Source organism: Somniosus microcephalus, chromosome 13 (genome assembly GCF_052327205.1).
Source record: "Somniosus microcephalus isolate GS21.2 chromosome 13, FLI_Smic_1.0, whole genome shotgun sequence".
In the NCBI taxonomy this organism is placed as follows: domain Eukaryota; kingdom Metazoa; phylum Chordata; class Chondrichthyes; order Squaliformes; family Somniosidae; genus Somniosus; species Somniosus microcephalus.
The window spans coordinates 48,188,961-48,207,607 of NC_140999.1; the positions used below are offsets into that span (position 1 = coordinate 48,188,961).

General features: G+C 43.6%; 1 protein-coding gene across 2 annotated transcripts; it reads left to right on the top strand.

Annotated features, from left to right (window-relative positions):
• Positions 1–207: 207 nt before the first annotated feature.
• Positions 208–12,650, top strand: LOC147108298 (perilipin-3-like). 2 transcript variants are annotated; one of them, XM_086004881.1, is made up of 8 exons: positions 208–226; positions 549–627; positions 1,471–1,666; positions 3,890–3,972; positions 6,857–7,094; positions 8,760–8,944; positions 9,380–9,520; positions 10,450–12,650. In XM_086004881.1, exons 2-8 carry the CDS (start codon positions 565–567, stop codon positions 10,819–10,821), a joined length of 1,278 nt encoding a protein of 425 aa, XP_085861007.1. In that variant the 5' UTR covers positions 208–226; positions 549–564; the 3' UTR covers positions 10,822–12,650. The 2 variants fall into 2 exon arrangements, with proteins under 2 accessions (XP_085861007.1, XP_085861008.1); XM_086004882.1 differs by having other exon boundaries at positions 219–237.
• The last annotated feature ends 5,997 nt before the right edge of the window (positions 12,651–18,647 follow it).

Genomic DNA, 18,647 nt, shown 5'->3' on the forward strand with positions numbered 1-18,647 from the left:
GCAATTTATTTGTCTTGCTTTTTATTGGAATGGCCTGTGTGTGATTGACAAGTGATAAAACCCTGCCTTTGAGGTTTGCTACAATTAGTGTATGATGTCAGGTTGTTTCATTTTGTGAATTGCTATTGGTTAGTTTAACAACAAGTGGCCCCTCAGCTGATGACATCAGGTGTATAAATGCATTGCACATGGCACCTAACAGGCAAGCAGGCCAAGCTCACAGGAAGTAAGGAATTGGTGGGCTGTAAATAGTTTTGTTTTGAAATTGTGAAAGAAATTAAATCTTGTTAAACTTCTACTATTACAATGCTTGCAAAGTTCTTCTTAGGATATGTTTTGGTCCTAGGTCTGTGCAGAAGCTAAGTAAATGGTAGATCTGTTGTGTTAGCTTAACTTTTTCAAGTCTGTGTACAGGCAGTTTGCATATGCAGTGTTCTTGCCTCCTTTTGAGGATCTTTGTGGTTCTAAACTGTTGAAGTTTCTGTAGTAATTTTAGAGGATTGGTGTCCTAGAAAACTTGGAAGAAATATTTTCATCTCTCTAAACAGTGTTTTGTGGCTCATCATGGCATCAACAGCAGAAAATGTTCCAAAAACTGTAGAAGACAAAGAAAATGGGAGCCAACAGGTACAACTTGTGTGGAGGAAATTTGATAACTGTTTGGGTGTACTGTTTGCTTAATTTTCCAACTTGTAAATCTATGTACCCTGATTAAAAAAAGGGCAAACATTAACTTGGTGACCCCTTTTTCTAAGTAACTACTTGGTCTCTGCTAGGTATAAGCATAGTGGTAAAACTGCTATACTATGCTGTTCCAATAATTAATGCCCAATTACTTAATCCAGTGATTGTTGGCCTTGCCTTTCCCAAGTTGAGATGACTGGCTGTCTCCTCTGCTAGCTATGGCAAGACTGCTACTAATTACAACCTTGAATCCTGGTTGGGTATCATGGCTTGGCTCCATGAGTGCAGAGACCAGAATGCTCTAGCTCTACAAATTTCCTGATGGCAACTAAATGATTACCTGCTCCTCTGGCTTTAAGGACTTGCTTCTAAAAATAACAAATTACAGCTTTGTGGCTAGCTAGTTAACACTGTCACTGTTATCAGTGTGACATCAGAGCTTGTTTAGTGGGCTGGACTCTTGGTTACTGGAAGCCAGTTAGTTAAACTAGTTGAAGCAGAGACCTACATGTTTTGACTGTCTACACCCTGAACTGAAAATGGTGCTGGTCCTTGGTTTGTGACTGGCAAGCTGTTTTCTGGTTTCCTGAAAGCATCTTGATTTCATGTCCTGCCCATAGTTACTAGTTTTGAGGATATACTTTTGATGCTAACTATATGTAGATAGTGATAACTGACATTCATAAGTTGGACCATGGAATAATTGTAGAATAGGTACTTTAATGTAAGCAGATGCTATTCTCTCAATATACCAATGCCTAGGCAATGATTTGACTTCTGTTTCAGAATGTGGTTGATAGGGTGACGAGCCTGCCGCTTGTGAGCTCTGCCTGTGACCAGGTATCTGCTGCATACACTAGCACCAAGGAGAGCTACCCTGCTGTGAAGACTGTCTGTGATCTGGCAGAGCAGGGAGTGAAAACTATTTCAGCTGTAGCTGCCAGTGGTGCCAAACCAATTATGGACAAGCTGGAGCCTCAAAGTAAGATGAGTCATGAGGGTTTTTATAAACACTAGGCATGCCATCAATAACCATACTGGACAATACAGAAAGTGTGGTATACAGTGCTCCTTGGCTGGGAGTAAATTGAAATGAAGTAAATCTACACTTCACTTGAATCTGAGCAGTCACAGCTATGCATAATTTTGGCTCTTTGTAGCTGAGGTCCAGTTCAAATAAATGCAGTTGTTGTTGCTTCTCCCAGGCTATTGGATGAGATGTACCCAACTCCAAGCTCCTGGACAGCTTTAATTACTTGTGCTAAATCCAGATCTGTCTACTCATGATGCTCTAGCCATGAGTGTGGTTGCTGGTCTTTTCATGCTTGTCAATTTTTATAAATATTTTATTAGGAAGGATTTATACACTTGGTACACTTCACTGCTTACAGCAGCTTGCTTGAGTAGAGGAGCTGACTTCGTTGGTGTTTAACCAACTAAACTGTCTGTATTACTTTAGTGGCAGATTGAAGTAGCTAGTAATGTGCAAGTACAATAGCTGGTCCCCTCCCTCACCACTTTCCGAGACATTGACTATCGGTGCCGTTTCCTGCTCTCGCCCTGAACTAGACAATTTCATTCACTTTGCCTTCAATTTCCACCCTTCCTTCACATGGTCCATCTCTGACTCTTCCTTCCTTGACTTCTGTCTCCATCTCTGGGGATAGATTATTGACCAATATTCACTACAAGCCCACAGCTACCTGGGCTACACTTCCTCCCACCCTGCCTCCTGTAAGGACTCTATTCCATTCTCCCCGTGTCTCCGTCTCTGCATCTGCTCCGATGCCACCTTCCACACCAGTGCTTCCGACATGTCTTCCTTTTTTCCTCAACCAAGGATTCCCCTTGACCGTGGTTGACACGGCCCTCGACCGTGGTTGACACGGCCCTCAACCGTGTCCGTTCTATCTCCTGCACTTCTGCGCTCACTCCTTCTCCCTCCTTCCCTTCCCCCTTCCCCCTGAACCACGATAGGGTTCCCCTTGTCCTCACCTTTCACCCCACTAGCCTCCACATTCAATGGATCATTTTCCACCACCAAGTGATCCCACCACCAAACGCATCTTCCCCCTCCCCTTTCAGCATTCCATAGGGACTGCTCCCTCCAAGACACCCTAGTTCACTCCTCTATCTCCCCCAGCACCCCTTCCCCTTCGCCTGGCACCTTCCTGTGCAAGTGCAGGAGATGTAACACCTGCCCTTATACCTTTTTTTTTTTTTTTTTTTCCCCTCCTCTCCCTTCCCACTGTACAGGGCCCCAAACACCCCTTCCAGGTGAAAGTGATTTTACTTGTACTACTGCAATTTAGTATATTGTATTTGCTGCTCACGATGCGGTCTCCTCTACATTGGGGGGACCAAATGCAGACTGGGTGACCGCTTTGCAGAACACCTCCGTTCAGTCTGTAAGGGTGACCCCAAGCTTCTGGTCGCTTATTTTAATTCACTGCCCCATTCCCACTCTGACCTCGCCGTCCTTGGTCTCTTGCATTGTTCCACGGCAGCTCAACGGAAACTCTAGGAACAGCACCTCATGTTCTGATTAGGCAATTCACAGCCTTCCGGACTCTATCGAGTTCAACAATTTCAGATCATAACCTCAGCCCTTAAACATTTTTACTTTTTATCCACGCCTTTTGTTTTGGTTTTTCCCTTTTTCTCTCCCACATGGCAGCTGTCTCCCATTCTGCCAGCGCATTTCACATCTAATCTAGAGCTGTCTTTTGTCTCCACTAGTCCTATCACGTCTCGTTTTGAATACCTCTTAATGTCTCATCTCTTGTTCTCTCCCAGCCTGGCCTCTTAATCTATTTCATGCCCTGTGCCTCTTTAGTCTTGATGAAGGGTTTTGACCTGAAACGTCAACTCTAATTTCTCTTTCCGGATGTTGCCTGGCCTGCTGTTTTTCCAGCATTTTTAGTTATTTAGTAATGTGCAAGGCTTGTCTATAGATGTGAAAGGTGGCTAACCACACATGCATTGAGACCGCTCTAGTCAAACGTTCATCCTAATATGAAATTGAGAGCATTTTATATTTTTAATTCATGCTAACTGGCATCATGAATACATTTGCATTGTCCTTCCTGGAGCAGTGCAATGACATTACTTCTGCTGCCAGTATATGGCAATTCTCTTTACAGGCAAATGACAGAACTGCAGCCACTGTGTCCTGGATTTTTTTTTGACCATGTTCTATGTTCAGTTGCAGCAGCCAATGAGTATGCCTGCAAAGGCTTGGACAAGCTGGAGGAGAAGCTTCCTATCCTGCATCAGCCTACAGACCAGGTTAGTGTTGTATAGTTGGTTTATAACATCAAAGGAGAAAATGCTATTTGCTCTTCTGGAAACTTGTAGCTTAATAGAGAATCCAGAGTAGCAAGGGCACAGAATGTACTCTGGGTGGGGGACTTCAATGTCCATCACCAAAAGTGGCTCCGTAGCACCAGAGCTGGCTGAGTCCTAAAGGACATAACTGCCAGTCTGGGCCTGTGATCAAGTGGTGAGTGAACCAACACGAGGGGAAACCTACCTGTAGCAGATGCATCTGTCCATGATGGCATTGGCAGCAGTGACCACTGCAGTCATTGTGGAGTGACGTCCCATCTTCACACTTAACACCCTTCATGTTGTGCAGCACTACCACTGTGCTAAATGAGATAGATTCAGAACAGATATAACAGCTCAAAACTGGGCATCTGAGGCACGGTGGGCCATCAGCAGCAGCTATTCCACCACAATCTGTAACCTCATGGCCCAGCATATAACTCACTCTACCATCCCCACCAAGCCAGGGGACCAACCCTAGTTCAACGAGTGTAGAAGGGCATGCCAGGAACAGCACCAGGTGTACCTAAGAGGTGCCAACCTGGGAAGCTGCAACACAGGACTACATGCATGCTTAAAATGCAGAAGCAGCATGCTATAGATGGGGCTAAGCAATTTCCACAATCAACAGATCAGATCAAAGCACTGCAGTCCTGCCACATCCAGTCATGTATGGTGGTGGACCATTAAACAACTAACTGGGGGGAGGAGGAGGCTCCAAGAATATCCTCAATGATGGTGGAGCCCAGCACATGTATGCAAAGGACAAGGCTGAAGCATTTGCAACCAACTTCAGCCAGAAGTGCTGAGTGGATGATCCATATCGGCCTACTCCTGAGGTCCCCACCATCACAGAAGCCAGTCTTCAGCAAATTCAATTCACTCCATGTGATATCAAGAAATGGTTGAGTGCACTGGATACAGCAAAGGCTATAGGCCCCAACAACATCCCAGCTATCATACTGAAGACTGCTCCAGAACTAGCTGTGTCTCTGGCCAAGCTGATCCAGTACAGCTGCAACACTGGCATCTGTCTGACAATGTGGAAAACTGCCCAGATGTCCTGTCCACAAAAAGCAGGACAAATCCAACCCGGCCAATTGCTGCCCCATCAGTCTACTCAATCGGCAAAGTGATGGAGGGTTCTCTATCAAGCGGCACTTAACAATAACCTGCTCACTAATGCCCAGTTTGGGATCTGCCAAGACCACTCTGCTCCCGACCTCATTACAGCCTTGGTCCAAACATTGACAAAGGAGCTGAATTCCAGAAGTGAGGTGAGTGACTGCCCTTGACATCAAGGCAGCATTTGACAGTCTGGCATCAAGGAGCCCTAGTAAAACTGAAGTCAATGGGATTGGGGGAGAGGAGAAATGCTCCACTGGCTGGAGTCATGCCTAGCACAAAGGAAGCTGGTTGTGGTGGTTGAAGGTCAATCATCGCAGCCCCAAGACATCCCTGCAGGAGTTACGCAAGGCAGTGTCCTAGGCCCAACCATCTTCAGCAGCTTCATCAATTAATCTTCCCTCCAACATAAGGTCAGAAATGAGAATGTGCAGTCATCAGCAAACAATGTTCAGCACCATTCACAACTCTGATGAAGCAGTGCATGCCCACATGCAACAAGACCTGTATGACATTCAGGCTTGGGCTGATTAGTGGCAAGTAACATTCACACCACAACTGCCAGGCAATGACTCTCTCCTAACATGCAAAAGTCTAACCACCTCCCCTTGACATTCAATGGCATTACCATTGCCAAATCCCCCACTATCAACATCATGGCTGTCACCATTGACCAGAAGCTTAACTGGACTAGCCACACATACTATGGCAACGAGAGCAGGTTAGAGGCTAGGTATTATCTAGTGAGTGACTTGCCTCCTGACTCCCCAGAACCTTTCCACCATCTACAAGGTACAAGTAAGGAGTGTAATGGAATACCCCTTACTTGCCTGGATGAGTGCATCTCCCAGAACACTCGCAGCTTGACACCATCCAAGACAAAGCAGCCTGCTTCATTGGCACCTGATCCACCACCTTAAACATTCACTCCCTCCACCACTAGCGTACCATGGCTGCAGTGTACCATCTACAAGATGCACTGCAGCAACTTGCCAAGGCTTCTTTGGCAGCATCTCCCAAACCCACTACCTCTTCCACCTACAAGGGCAGCAGGTGCATAGGAACACCACCTCCAAGCCACACACCATCCTGACTTAGAAGTATATTGCCAATCCTTCATTGCTGGGTCAAAATCCTGGAACTCCCTGCCTAACAGCACTGGGAGTACCGTCACCACATGTACTGCAGCAGTTCAAGGTGGGTCACTACCACCACCTCGAGGGCAACTAGGAGTAGGCAATAAATGCTGGCATAGCCAGCAACACCCTGATCCCATAACAAATAAAAGAAAAACACTACTTTTAGTATCCTTAATTGATCTTCTGTGCTGATTTGTCAGCTATCTGTTTGGTCCTATCCCCTTCACTTTTTTTTTTTCTTAAATAACTAATGTTTCTGTAATTGAGGGAATCCAGTGAGCTCTCCTGGTTCTATAGTACTTGTGAATTGTGCACTTGAACAGGCAAATGGCCTCTGATTAACACTTCAACCAGAGGACATCCCCTCTAAACAATTAACCTAGATTATTTAAGTCCTGGACTTTGATCCTGTGACCATCTTTAGATATTGGGTGAAAATTGTCTCCATGATTAAGTCACTGATAGCTGAAGCCTCTATTCAAATGCTCACTTGATCAGTTAGAATTAAACTTTTTTATTTACAATGGAATAACTTCATACTTGCTGGCCTGTAATTTTTGACCTGCTATTCCATATTACAGGTCCTTGCTGAAACAAAGGCACTAGTGACATCAACCGTGACTGATGTAAAAGAATCAATGATGGGGGTTGTAGACATGACGACAACTGCAGTACAAAGCAACCTGGAAAGAACTAAAGCAGTTGTGGTTGAAGGTGCCAGTGCTGTGGGTCAGCTGGTGGCTACTGGTCTGGATATTTCTCTCTCCAAATCTGAGGAGCTGGTTGATCACTATCTTCCCATGACCAAGGAAGAGCTAGGTAACTACAAACCTGAAACCTTTACTACATGTCACTGCTAGTTATAAAGACTGAATGCCCTTGACTGTGTTGCATTTCAATCTGCTTCAATGAGCCCATATTGAATATGCCAGGTTGGGTATAGTGTCTATCTTCTGCTATTAAGTAATAAATGCTGCTTGAGTTTTTCCAAAAATGAAATCTTACTTAGGGTATAGCTAATCTGTGACCAACCCAGCTTGCGTTCTCCTGTTGCCTTTTCTATTGGCACAGCGAGAGCCCCAGGTGGGCAGAGGAAACGCTTCAGGGTCACCCTCAAAGCCTCCTTGGAAAAAGTGTAACATCCCCACCGACACCTGGGAATCCCTGGCCCAAGACCGCACAAAGTGGAGGAGAAGCATCTGGGAAGGTGCCGAACACCTCGAGTCTCTTTGCCAGGAGTAAGCGGAAGCAAAGTGCAAGGAGCACACGTCAACCCAAGCACCCCACCCACCGTCTGCCCCACCTGTGACAGACTGTAGGTCCTGCATTGGACTCCTCAGTCACCTGTGAACTCATTTTAATGTGGAAGCAAGTCATCCTCGGTTCTGAGGGACTGCCAAAGAAGACAATGAACTTGCAACTGTATCTCCTTGGGAGGGGGGAGGAAGGAATATTCTTGCAGGTGTCTTCTCCTCTTAGGCAGTCCCTCTGAACTGAGGATGACTTGCTTCCACGCTAAGTTCTCTGGTGACTTGAGTCCAATGCGGGACCTAGTCTCTATAGCAGTATGGCATTCCGGTCTGTCGCTGTTGGTGTTGTCCTGGACGGTCCTGATGTTCCAGGTCCTGAACTTCATTTTAAAGAGTGATGATGCCTGTGTGGGAGTTCTTAATGTGGGGTGGCCATTGCACACCAGCTACCACATGGGCTTGACAGAGCAAGGTCTTGGTCCAATGGCAAGGGGGATACAAGATGATTGGAGACCAGGCTCTGCTACTTCAGCCTAGCATACACTCCCAGGGCAGGGTCCTTTTCAATCTGCTAACTATACAATGCTCTGTCTAGCCTGGGGTAGCTCAGCAGTCAAGTCATACAACCATTCTCAGCAAGTCCTCATGATTACCTTCTATCACACACCATGATGTGATGAGGCTGATTCCCATATTTGGGCCCCTGTTATGAGCAGATTCATGCAAGTTTCATTCACTGTGGAACAAAAGACTGAGGCACAATAAGTCTTTAGAATGCTGAAAGACATAGCGGATGTAGATATAAGCAAAATCAATGCTGTGGATGTTGGCAATCTGACTCAAACAGAAAATGAATTGTATACATGTGTGGTTGGAAAGTGAACTGGGTGTTTATAGGGATAAATATAGATGGCGATGACCAAATATTCCAAGGGAACGGAGGAAGTCCTGTGCTGCTGGGATTGTGGTGGCAGAGGGTGCTTTGAGCATGGATGGTCTTGATATCTGTGGAGGATGGCTGGCCAAGGCTGAATATTGGAAATGTAGACGTGGCTTCATATTATTGGTTGTTGCTTGATTGACTTGGGAGATTAGGCAGTATTTTATACAGATCTTTCCCAGATGAAATGGGTGGATAGAGTCCATTATTGTCTTGATTGTACATGGTTCATATATTGCAGTATCAAAGTGCTGCCTCATGATATCTAGCCTAAAGATTCTGATTTTCTTTCAGCAAAAGTGGCTACTTCTGAAGGTTCTGACACTGCGACAGTACAAGAGCAGAGTTATTATGTACGCTTGGGCTCTTTGTCCTCAAAGGTTCGTAATCGTGCATACCAGTGTTCCATAGCCAAGATACAGCAAGCCAAGCAGAATGGTCAGGAGACCCTCTCTCATCTCCACAACCTTGTAGATCTGGTAAGGAAAAAACTGTCTTGTGCAGTCTGTATGTGGATGCCATATTAGCTGTGCTCTTGCACTGCCAATTTTGCATAAAGTTCAACATCACTAATCAACTGATTCCTGTTTCCTTTCACCTTCAAGGATAAAGATTGGAGACTACAATCTAACATTATGCCCTAGATAAGTCTGACTTGTACACTGTGTAGCTTCAACATGCCTGAAAGATTGTCCTACTGGAGATCTTGTTCAAGTTGAATTTATTCCTCTACACCACTGCCCCCCCCCCCCCCCCCCCCCAAAAAAAAAGTGTCTGCTCCTTTTGCATAGTAGCTAAGTTCACTCTTCACCCCATCCTGGTTGGCTTTTCCTCTGAATATACAAATTCACCCTTTAACCTTGATTACTAGAATGCATGACTATCCTGACTAAATGTGAATCATGTACTTCTAGATTGAAATGGCCAAGAAAGGAGCAGAATCAGCACATTTCAAGCTACAGGATGTTCGAGCAACTTTGAATCTGATTCTGCTTGACTGGAGAAAGCAGCAGCCAGATGGCCAAGTGAAAGAGGAGCTGTCTGAGAAACCTGAAGTAAGAACTTGAGCAATTGCTAATGTAGAGGCAGTCTGATGCATAATTTGTCTTTTCCCATCCTCTTCTCCCCTGGAAGTTCATGATGTCCAGCAATTGAGATGCTAAATGAGGCAACCACTGTCTCTTCACCCTCCTTGTGAAGGATTTTTGATAAATGCCACCTAGGCCATTTCTACCTGCAGTAACTAGATCAGCACTGCTATTTCAGCAGGTGACTTGCACTGCACCAACACATGGTATCTTGTGTTCAATAGCTCCAACTGTCTGCATTTAATATATTACATTACCCATATGCATGTACCATATCCACCTAGTTCAGTTCAAATACAATGTATGGTACCACTTTAAAAGCATAACTGTCAGCTTGGCTGTTAGTAGCCCCACTCGTGAGACTTCAACATAACTTGGATAATTTGGTGTAGTATCAGTGTTGCAATCCTGAAGAGGCATTAAACCAATATTGTCTGAGCTAGTTAAAGATGAACATAAAACATGCAATGGCCTTGATCCAAGAGAAGTTTCTCACCTACCCAACAACTTCATTTGTGCTGCCTCCTTTTGTGACAGCAACTAACTACACTTCAGGATTTCCCTCTTTAGATCAAAAAGCAAACAGATATCTGTTTAAACTTGCACCAGTTTGGATTAGTGAGAAACTATTTGGTTGGCACAAGCATTTAATGGTGGTAGGGCACACTTCAATGTTCTTGGATCCATTCTTCTTGATATTCACTAACTTGTCAATGGCCAGGCACTCTGCCCCCTCTTTCACCTCCCCCTCCGACCTTGGAAAATGCCATGCGGTTTGCAAGCAATTGTTGACTGTTTTATTGCCTTCCAATAGGCAAGTAATACCAGGATAAATATAAAACTTGCTGGAGCAACATTGGGTACAGATTGAAACTTAACCTTTTTTTAAATTCTAGCAAATTGAATCCAAAACACTGGCCATGATTCAGAATTGCTCTGATCGGCTCCAAACCATCTGCCGAACCCTGGCTTCGAATGTTCATGGTCTGCCTCAGAATATTGAAGATCAAGTGCAGCATATCTGTAAACTAGCAGAAGAGATCAACCGCTCTCTTTCATCAGCCAACTCCTTCCAGGATCTGTCTGTGCCGTTCCTGGCACTGAGTAAAGAGCAACTGCTGAAGATCCGTGAGGTAATGGCTGGGGTGATGGATTATGTGCTTCACAACACTCCCCTTAACTGGCTGGTGGGACCCTTTATCCCACAGCTGACAGAAGGCCAGGAGCCAGTAGAAATGAAACCCACTGGAATTGACAAGTCTCAATAGATTGTGGTCTTTTCCTTGCTAGGCTGGATGCTTGAATTGAAAGCCTCGCTGGCATAGTTGTTTATCTCTAGCACTTTATTCCAAACTGTAAAGTACATTATACTGAATGTATTTGCAGTCATGTTGCCTTAATCTTGGCTGGCTTTATTTAGTGGGCTAACTGTTTAGGGTTTTGAGGCAACTTCATTTGTATCTAATGGATTTTTGTAGTTTGTAAACATGTGACTAGTTTACACTAAATGCAGTGAACAAGTGTCTTGCAATTGCAACTGGTCTGCCTTAATATGAAGATTCTGACTAATGGCTCTATATGCAATTTTGTCATTATTGTAATAAATAATTGCATGTAAAATGAACCAGTGTAGTGCAAATCTAATTCAGCCCATCTGACTCCAGTACAGAAACCCTATAAAGCAGCTATAGGATATTGGATTAGCTTATGCCTACTTGCAGTCTGCTGTAAGTAAACCCCAGACCTCCATTCCTATGGTGACTGTTTCATCACAGACCATCACATCTGTTCTCATTACTAAAGTGACTGTGCATTCAGTAAAAATTACTTGCTGAACATTCCCAAAAATTGAGCTGCTGATTGTTTTTGTTTTCTGGGGTCTAGCTATGACCTAATTGGTGCAGTAACTTTATTATTGTCTTCAGTTTCCTTTTTCTTGTTTAGTACTGATTTTCACAAACCATGGTTTGTAGATTATGGAGTAAATCTTTAGGTTTTGCATTTGCCAAACTTTCCTTTGCATCTTGCAGGCCTTGGGTAGCCCTTGCATTTCAGGCTCTTTGGTAACTCTCAATACATTGCTATTTGGGGAGCTGACCAGAATGACTGACTAGATTGTAATCTTGTGCAATGTGATTGAATTCAGAAGCTATCCAATTCATTCTGCAAATGTAACACTCTCTTGCCTAGGTAAGGGTTTTTTGGGGTCCAGTAAATGGCTGCACCTTTACTTGTTGTGTCTTGACTGAAGATGCTTTTCAATTAACATCCACATTTTACATGGAGTGAGTAGTATGTCTGATCAACATGCTTCAGCTCTAGGACCTTGGTTAAGTCAGTCCAAACCAATGGGAAAATGTTCCTATTAATGCAGTGCCACTGGGCTTATGAAGGACATTGCAGGGATGAAGAAAATGGTTAAATGTGTCCCAAATATTTATTCAAGGATTATCCTTGCAAATTGTTGACTAGTAGCAATGAGATTGAATATTTTAGTTTGCATCCTGTACTCCTTATTCTGAAGCAGCTGTTCAAAACTAAGGCCCTGACCACTGGAATTCTGGTCTTTGAAGCCCAGGTGATTTGGTCGTTCATATCTGTTAGCTTGTCATGTTTATGAATAGGTGCTGTTCTTGGCGCTACCTCAGCAGTGGATGAATTCTAAACCCTAAGATCTAAGCAAATGAACAGTGCTGTGTGCCCCACCCCCTGACTTCCAGGTTTCCAAGTGGCCCTTGGACAATGCTTGAACACCTGCTCCACAGACTTCAGTGTCATAGGATTATTCAATGGGTTCCACAAGAGCTGGAGTAAATGAAGTGAGCCTAGAGCACACTGTCCTAAAGGCACAAAGACCAAGTTGCATTTGAACTAGAATCTCCAGCAGAGACCTGAATGATGCGACCATGTGCAATTAGAAAAATATTAGTAGGTTTAGACTAAATATAGCTTGTTTGGCACTGCTGAAATGTCTGCTTACATTATGCTTGAGTCTGTAGTGGGCTTGAATTGACAGACTTGTGACTGAGTCTCCTCAACATGCAAAGAATAAAGTGGTTTTTTTTCTCTCGCACGTGCTGTAATGATATCAGCACAGTGATGTTATTTGCCTGTTTGAGTATGATGCCTTAATAGCATAATTACAAGTATTGATTACTTATGCCTGACCAGCAGAGGTCATGTGACCAAGAATCAAGGCAGAGTTTTACTTTGTTTCATTCTAGATGCATCACAGCATAGTGTTCTGTAAAGGCTGTTAAAGAGTTGAATAGACTTTAGATTAAAACTCATTCTCTTTCAATAAATGAGTCGTTATTGAACCCACAAAGAAATCAAAACATGATGGCAGAAGTGGCTGAAAGAGAAAAAAATCTGAAGTTAGCAACTCGATGGGACAGTGAAAGGAGTTGTGGTAAGTAAGCAATCAGCTCTCCACATATTAGCAAGCCAGAAGAGAACATCGTTGCTTACCATTAGAGAATAGCTAACAAAGTGAAAAATGGAAGGTTTACTCCCACTGGCGACTCTTCAGTTGTCAGGTAATGTGGCTGAAAATTGGAGAAGGTTCAAACAACGTTTAGAGTTGTATTTAGCGGCAATCGGAGCTGACAAGAAAAGTAATAAAAGGAAATCATCACTGTTGCATGTCATGGGTGATGAAGCGCTGGAGGTATATAATAATTTCATATTTGCTGTTGATGGAGACAAAATGAAGCTAGATAAAATAATGGAACAGTTTGAGGCCTACTGCATACCTAAACGTAACATGATAAACATAAGAACATAAGAAATAGGAGCAGGAGTAGGCCAATCGGCCCCTCGAGCCTGCTCCACCATTCAATAAGATCATGGCTGATCTGATCCTAACCTCAAATCTTCTATCACTCTGCATCCACCCGAACCCATGTGATCTCCCGGGAGAGGCGAAAAACCAGATAAAGACCCAATGGCCAATTTGGGAGAAAAAAATCTGGGAAATTCCTCTCCGACCCATCTAGGCGATCGAAATTCTTCCAGGAGATCACTCTGTCCCTATATTTTCTACAGTACTTACCTTCTGTAAAGGCGATCTCCACCCCAGCCAGGAACAGGAATAAAACCATCTCCTGAAATCTAACAGAATTAGAACACAGTAGGAGCAGAACAAGGCTACACGGCCCCTGGGCCCGCTCCACTACCCACAGGGCCATGACCATTCCGAACCCAGACTCATGTCCAATTTCCTGCCCGCTCCCCGTAACCCTTTATTCCCTTTACTTCTAGGAAACTATCTATTTCTGTTTTAAATTTATTTAATGATGTAGCTTCCACAGCTTTCTGGGGCAGCAAATTCCACAAACCTACCACCCTCTGAGTGAAGAAGTTTCTCCTCATCTCAGTTTTGAATGAGCAGCCCCTTATTTTAAGATTATGCCCCCTAGTTCTAGTTTCACCCATCATTGGGAACATCCTCACCGCATCCACCCGATCAAGCCCCTTCACAATCTTATATGTTTCAATAAGATCGCCTCTCATTCTTCTGAACTCCAATGAGTAGAGTCCCAATCTACTCAACCTCTCCTCATATGACCACCCCCTCATCCCCGGGATTAACCGAGTGAACCTTCTTTGTACTGACTCGAGAGCAAGTATGTCTTTTCTTAAGTATGGACACCAAAACTGTATGCAGTATTCCAGGTGCGGCCTCACCAATACCTTGTACAACTGCAGCAATACCTCCCTGTTTTTATATTCCAACCCCCTAGCAATAAAAGCCAACATTCCATTGGCCTTCTTGATCACTTGCTGCACCTGCATACTAACTTTTTGAGTTTCGTGCACCAGGACCCCCAGATCCCTTTGTACTACAGTACTTTCCAGTTTCTTGCCATTAAGATAATAACTTGCTCTATGATTTTTCCTGCCAAAGTGCATAACTTCACACTTTCCAGTATTGTATTCCATCTGCCAAATCTCTGCCCACTTACTTAGCCTGTCTATGTCCCTTTGCAGGTTTTTTATGTCCTCCTCACTCACTACTTTCCGTCCCATCTTTGTATCATCTGCAAACTTTGATATGTTACACTCGGTCCCCTCCTCCAAATCGTTAATATAGATTGTAAAGAGTTGGGGACCCAGCACTGACCCCTGCGGAACACCACTAGTTACTGGTTGCCAATCTGAGAACGAACCATTTATCCCAACTCTCTGCCTTCTGTTAGATAGCCAATCCTCCACCCATGCCAGAATATTACCCCCAATCCCGTGATTTTTTATCTTGAGCAATAATCTTTTGTGTGGCACCTTGTCAAATGCCTTTTGGAAGTCTAAATACACTACGTCCACTGGTTCCCCTTTATCCACCCTGTATGTTACTTCCTCAAAAAACTCAAGCAAATTTGTTAAACATGACTTCCCCTTCATGAAACCATGCTGAGTTTGCCCTATTAAATTGTGTTTATCCAAATGTCCCGTTACTGTCTCCTTAATAATGGACTCTAACATTTTACCAACCACAGATGTTAGGCTAACAGGTCTATAGTTTCCAGCCTTCTGCCTACTACCCTTTTTAAATAATGGTGTTACATTAGCAGTTTTCCAATCTGCCGGGACCTTTGCTGAGTCCAGTGAGTTTTGGAAAATTATTACCAATGCATCCACAATCCCTACCGCTACTTCCCTCAAGACCCTGGGATGCAAGCCATCAGGTCCAGGGGATTTATCCGCCTTGAGTCCCATTATTTTACCAAGTACCACTTCCTTAGTGATTTTAATTGTATTTAGTTCCTCCCCCCCTCGAGCCCCCTGTTTGTCCAGTGTTGGGATATTCTTAGTGTCCTCTACTGTAAAGACTGATACAAAATAATTGTTCAGTGTTTTTGCCATCTCCATGTTTCCCACCATTAATTTCCCGGTCTCATCCTCTAAGGGACCAACATTTACTTTAGCCACCCTTTTTCTTTTTATATAACTATAGAAACTTTTACTGTCTGTTTTTATATTTTTTGCTAATTTACTTTCATAATCTATCTTCCCTTTCTTAATCAATCTTTTTGTTATTTTTTGCTGTCTTTTAAAGACTTCCCAATCTTCCATCCTCCCACTAGATTTGGCTACCTTATATGCCCTTGTTTTTAGTCGGATACTATCCTTAATTACTTTACTTAGCCACGGATGGCTATCTTTTCTTTTACACCCTTTTTTCCTCAGTGGAATATATTTTTCTTGGAAGTTGTAAAATAACTCCTTAAATGTACACCACTGGTCATGTACCGTCTTACCCTTTAATCTATTTTCCCAGTCCACTCTCATTAATTCCGCTCTCATACCTTCATAGTCTCCTTTATTCAAGCTCAGCACGCTTGTTTGAGATCCAACCTTCTCACCCTCTAATTGAATATGGAACTCAACCATGTTATGGTCACTCATTCCAAGGGGATCCTTTACTAGGACATTTTTAATTAATCCTGTCTCATTACACAGGACCAAATCTAAGGTTGCTTGCCCCCTGGTCGGTTCAGTTACATACTGCTCAAGAAACCCATCCCTAATACACTCAATGAACTCTTCCTCAAGGCTGCTCTGCCCAATTTGATTTGTCCAGTTAATATGATAATTAAAATCCCCCATGATGTTTGAGAGGCACAAATTTTTCACGTGTACAGAAAATCGGCAAGACTATTGATCAGTATGTGACTGAACTGAGAAACTGGAGCAAATCGTGTGAATTTGGGGGACTCACAGACTCGCTGATAAAAGACAGACGTGTGTGTGTGTGTGTGGTTTTCCAGATAATGGTCTAAGGGAAAGACTGCTAAGAGCAAGATCTAGACCTGGGAAAAGTCATAGCACTGTGTAGGGCTACAGAGACTGAAGTTGCAGGCAAAGGAGCTGTTCAGTGACAGTAGCTGCAACATGGATGCAATGAGAACAGATACAAACCGTTTAACAAAGAGCGCCAATGTGAAAAAAGAGACGTGGCCAGCAAACGAAAGGGACAATCGGAAGTCATGTAGTTGATGCGGTACACAGCATCCACCAAGAAAGTGTCCAGCATATGGTAAAACATGCAATAGTTGCAACAAGAACAACCATTATGCCCGTTGCTGTAAGAACCAAGCGCAACAAAGCAAGGTCCATACAGTAGATGAAAGCGAGAGAGGAATTCAATGTAGATGTTTTGTCTGAAAACAAGACAGACTGGATGTTGACACTAAAAGTGAATGACATACACATTCCATTTAAATTGGATACTGGAGCACAAGTTAATGTGATATCAGACTTTTTTTTTGAATTAGACCCAGACCAAAGTTACATGGAATACAAGTGAAAGTGACCAGATACTCGTACTGATATACCAGTGAAAGGAAAATGCATTGTCAAAGTAACGCAAGGACAGAGCACACGCTAGCATTAATCGTGGTGCCAAAGGATGTGCAAGCCATACTAGGGTTAAAAGCCTGAGACTGAACCTGGTAGAGAGTCCTCATTGTGGAAAGCGAAGGAGAGACAGTCTATGATGAACTCATGAAAGAGTACAAAGACCTATTAAGGGTCTAGGCTGCATTCCAGGAGAACACACGATCAGAGTAGATAAAAGTATGACACTGGTCATACATCCATGCAGAAAAGTTCCGTTTGCTCTTCAAAAGCAACTGAAGGCAGAGTTGGACAGGATGGAAAGCCTGAACGTGATTCAGAAGATAGATGAGCCAACTGAGTGGGTGAGTTCCCTCGTCGTAGTGGACAAAAAGAATGGAAAGCTCAGAATTTGCCTGGATCCAAGAGATCTAAACAGAGCAATAAAGAGAGAGCACTTCAAGCTTCCTACACGTGAGGAAATCATGGCACAGTTTGCAAATGCAAAATATTTCAGCAAGTTAGATGCATCCTCAGGATTTTGGCAGATGAAGCTGGACGAAGCAAGTTCAACACTCCATTTGGCAGATACAGATTCCTAAGGTTACCATTTGGCTTTGCCTCAGCTCCTGAAGTGTATCAAGACTATCCATATGATCTATGAGCACCTGGAGGGAGTTGATACATTAATGGATGACATCATAGTATGGAGAACCACGAGAACTGAGCATAACGAGAGACAGAGTGCTGGAAGCAACAAGGAAAACAAACCTGAAGGTGAATAGAGAGAAATGCCAGCTCTGGGTGACAGAACTGACATTCGTGGGAGATATCCTTAGCAATGAGGGCATCAGACCAGATCCCAGAAAGGTGTCCGCCATTGAGAATATGCCAAGGCCACAATGCAAAAAGGACGTGCAGAGGTTTAATGGAATGATCAAATACATGGGTAAATTCATATCCAACCTCTCAGGAAAAAATAGCGCCACTGAGAAGACTAACTGAAAAGAACATAGAATGGGAATGGAATCATGAGCATGAGAAGTCATGGAGCGATCTAAAGAAACTGCTCACAGAGGAACCAGTTCTGAGGTTTTATGACCCAGCGAGACCCATCAAGATATCATCAGATGCATCACAGTGGGCTCTGCCGTTCTTCTGCAACAATATGACTACTGGCAACCTATTGCATATGCATCGCACTCAATGACAGACGCGATATGCTCAAATAGAAAAGGAGCTGCTCAGCATCACATGCCTGTGAAAGATTTCACCAGTTTGTGGCAGGACAAGCAATCAGTGTAGAGACTGAGCATAAGCCCTTGATTGCATTGTTCCAAAAGCCACTGAATAGCTGTCCGCTTAGAATACAAAGAATGATGATCAGGCTGCAACGCTATACACTGAATGTTGCGTACACACCGGGTAAGCTGATGTATACAGCAGACACGTTGTCCAGAGCTGTTGACCAAGTGAGCCCGCAAACACCACAATGGATGAAAGTGAACGCCTACGTGGACATGATCACAAGTGCACTGCCCATAGCAGATGCAAAAATGGAGCACATAAAGACTGAGACGAAACAAAGATGAGACGACTGAGGAAAAAGCATCTTGGATGGATGGCCCAACGTGAAGCAAGACTGCTCACCTGAGTACTGGAACTGCAGGGCGGAACTATCGGTGGTCGAAGACATCATCTACAAAGGAAGTAAAATAGTTATCCCAAAGAGTCTGAGAAGAGAGATGCTAAAAAA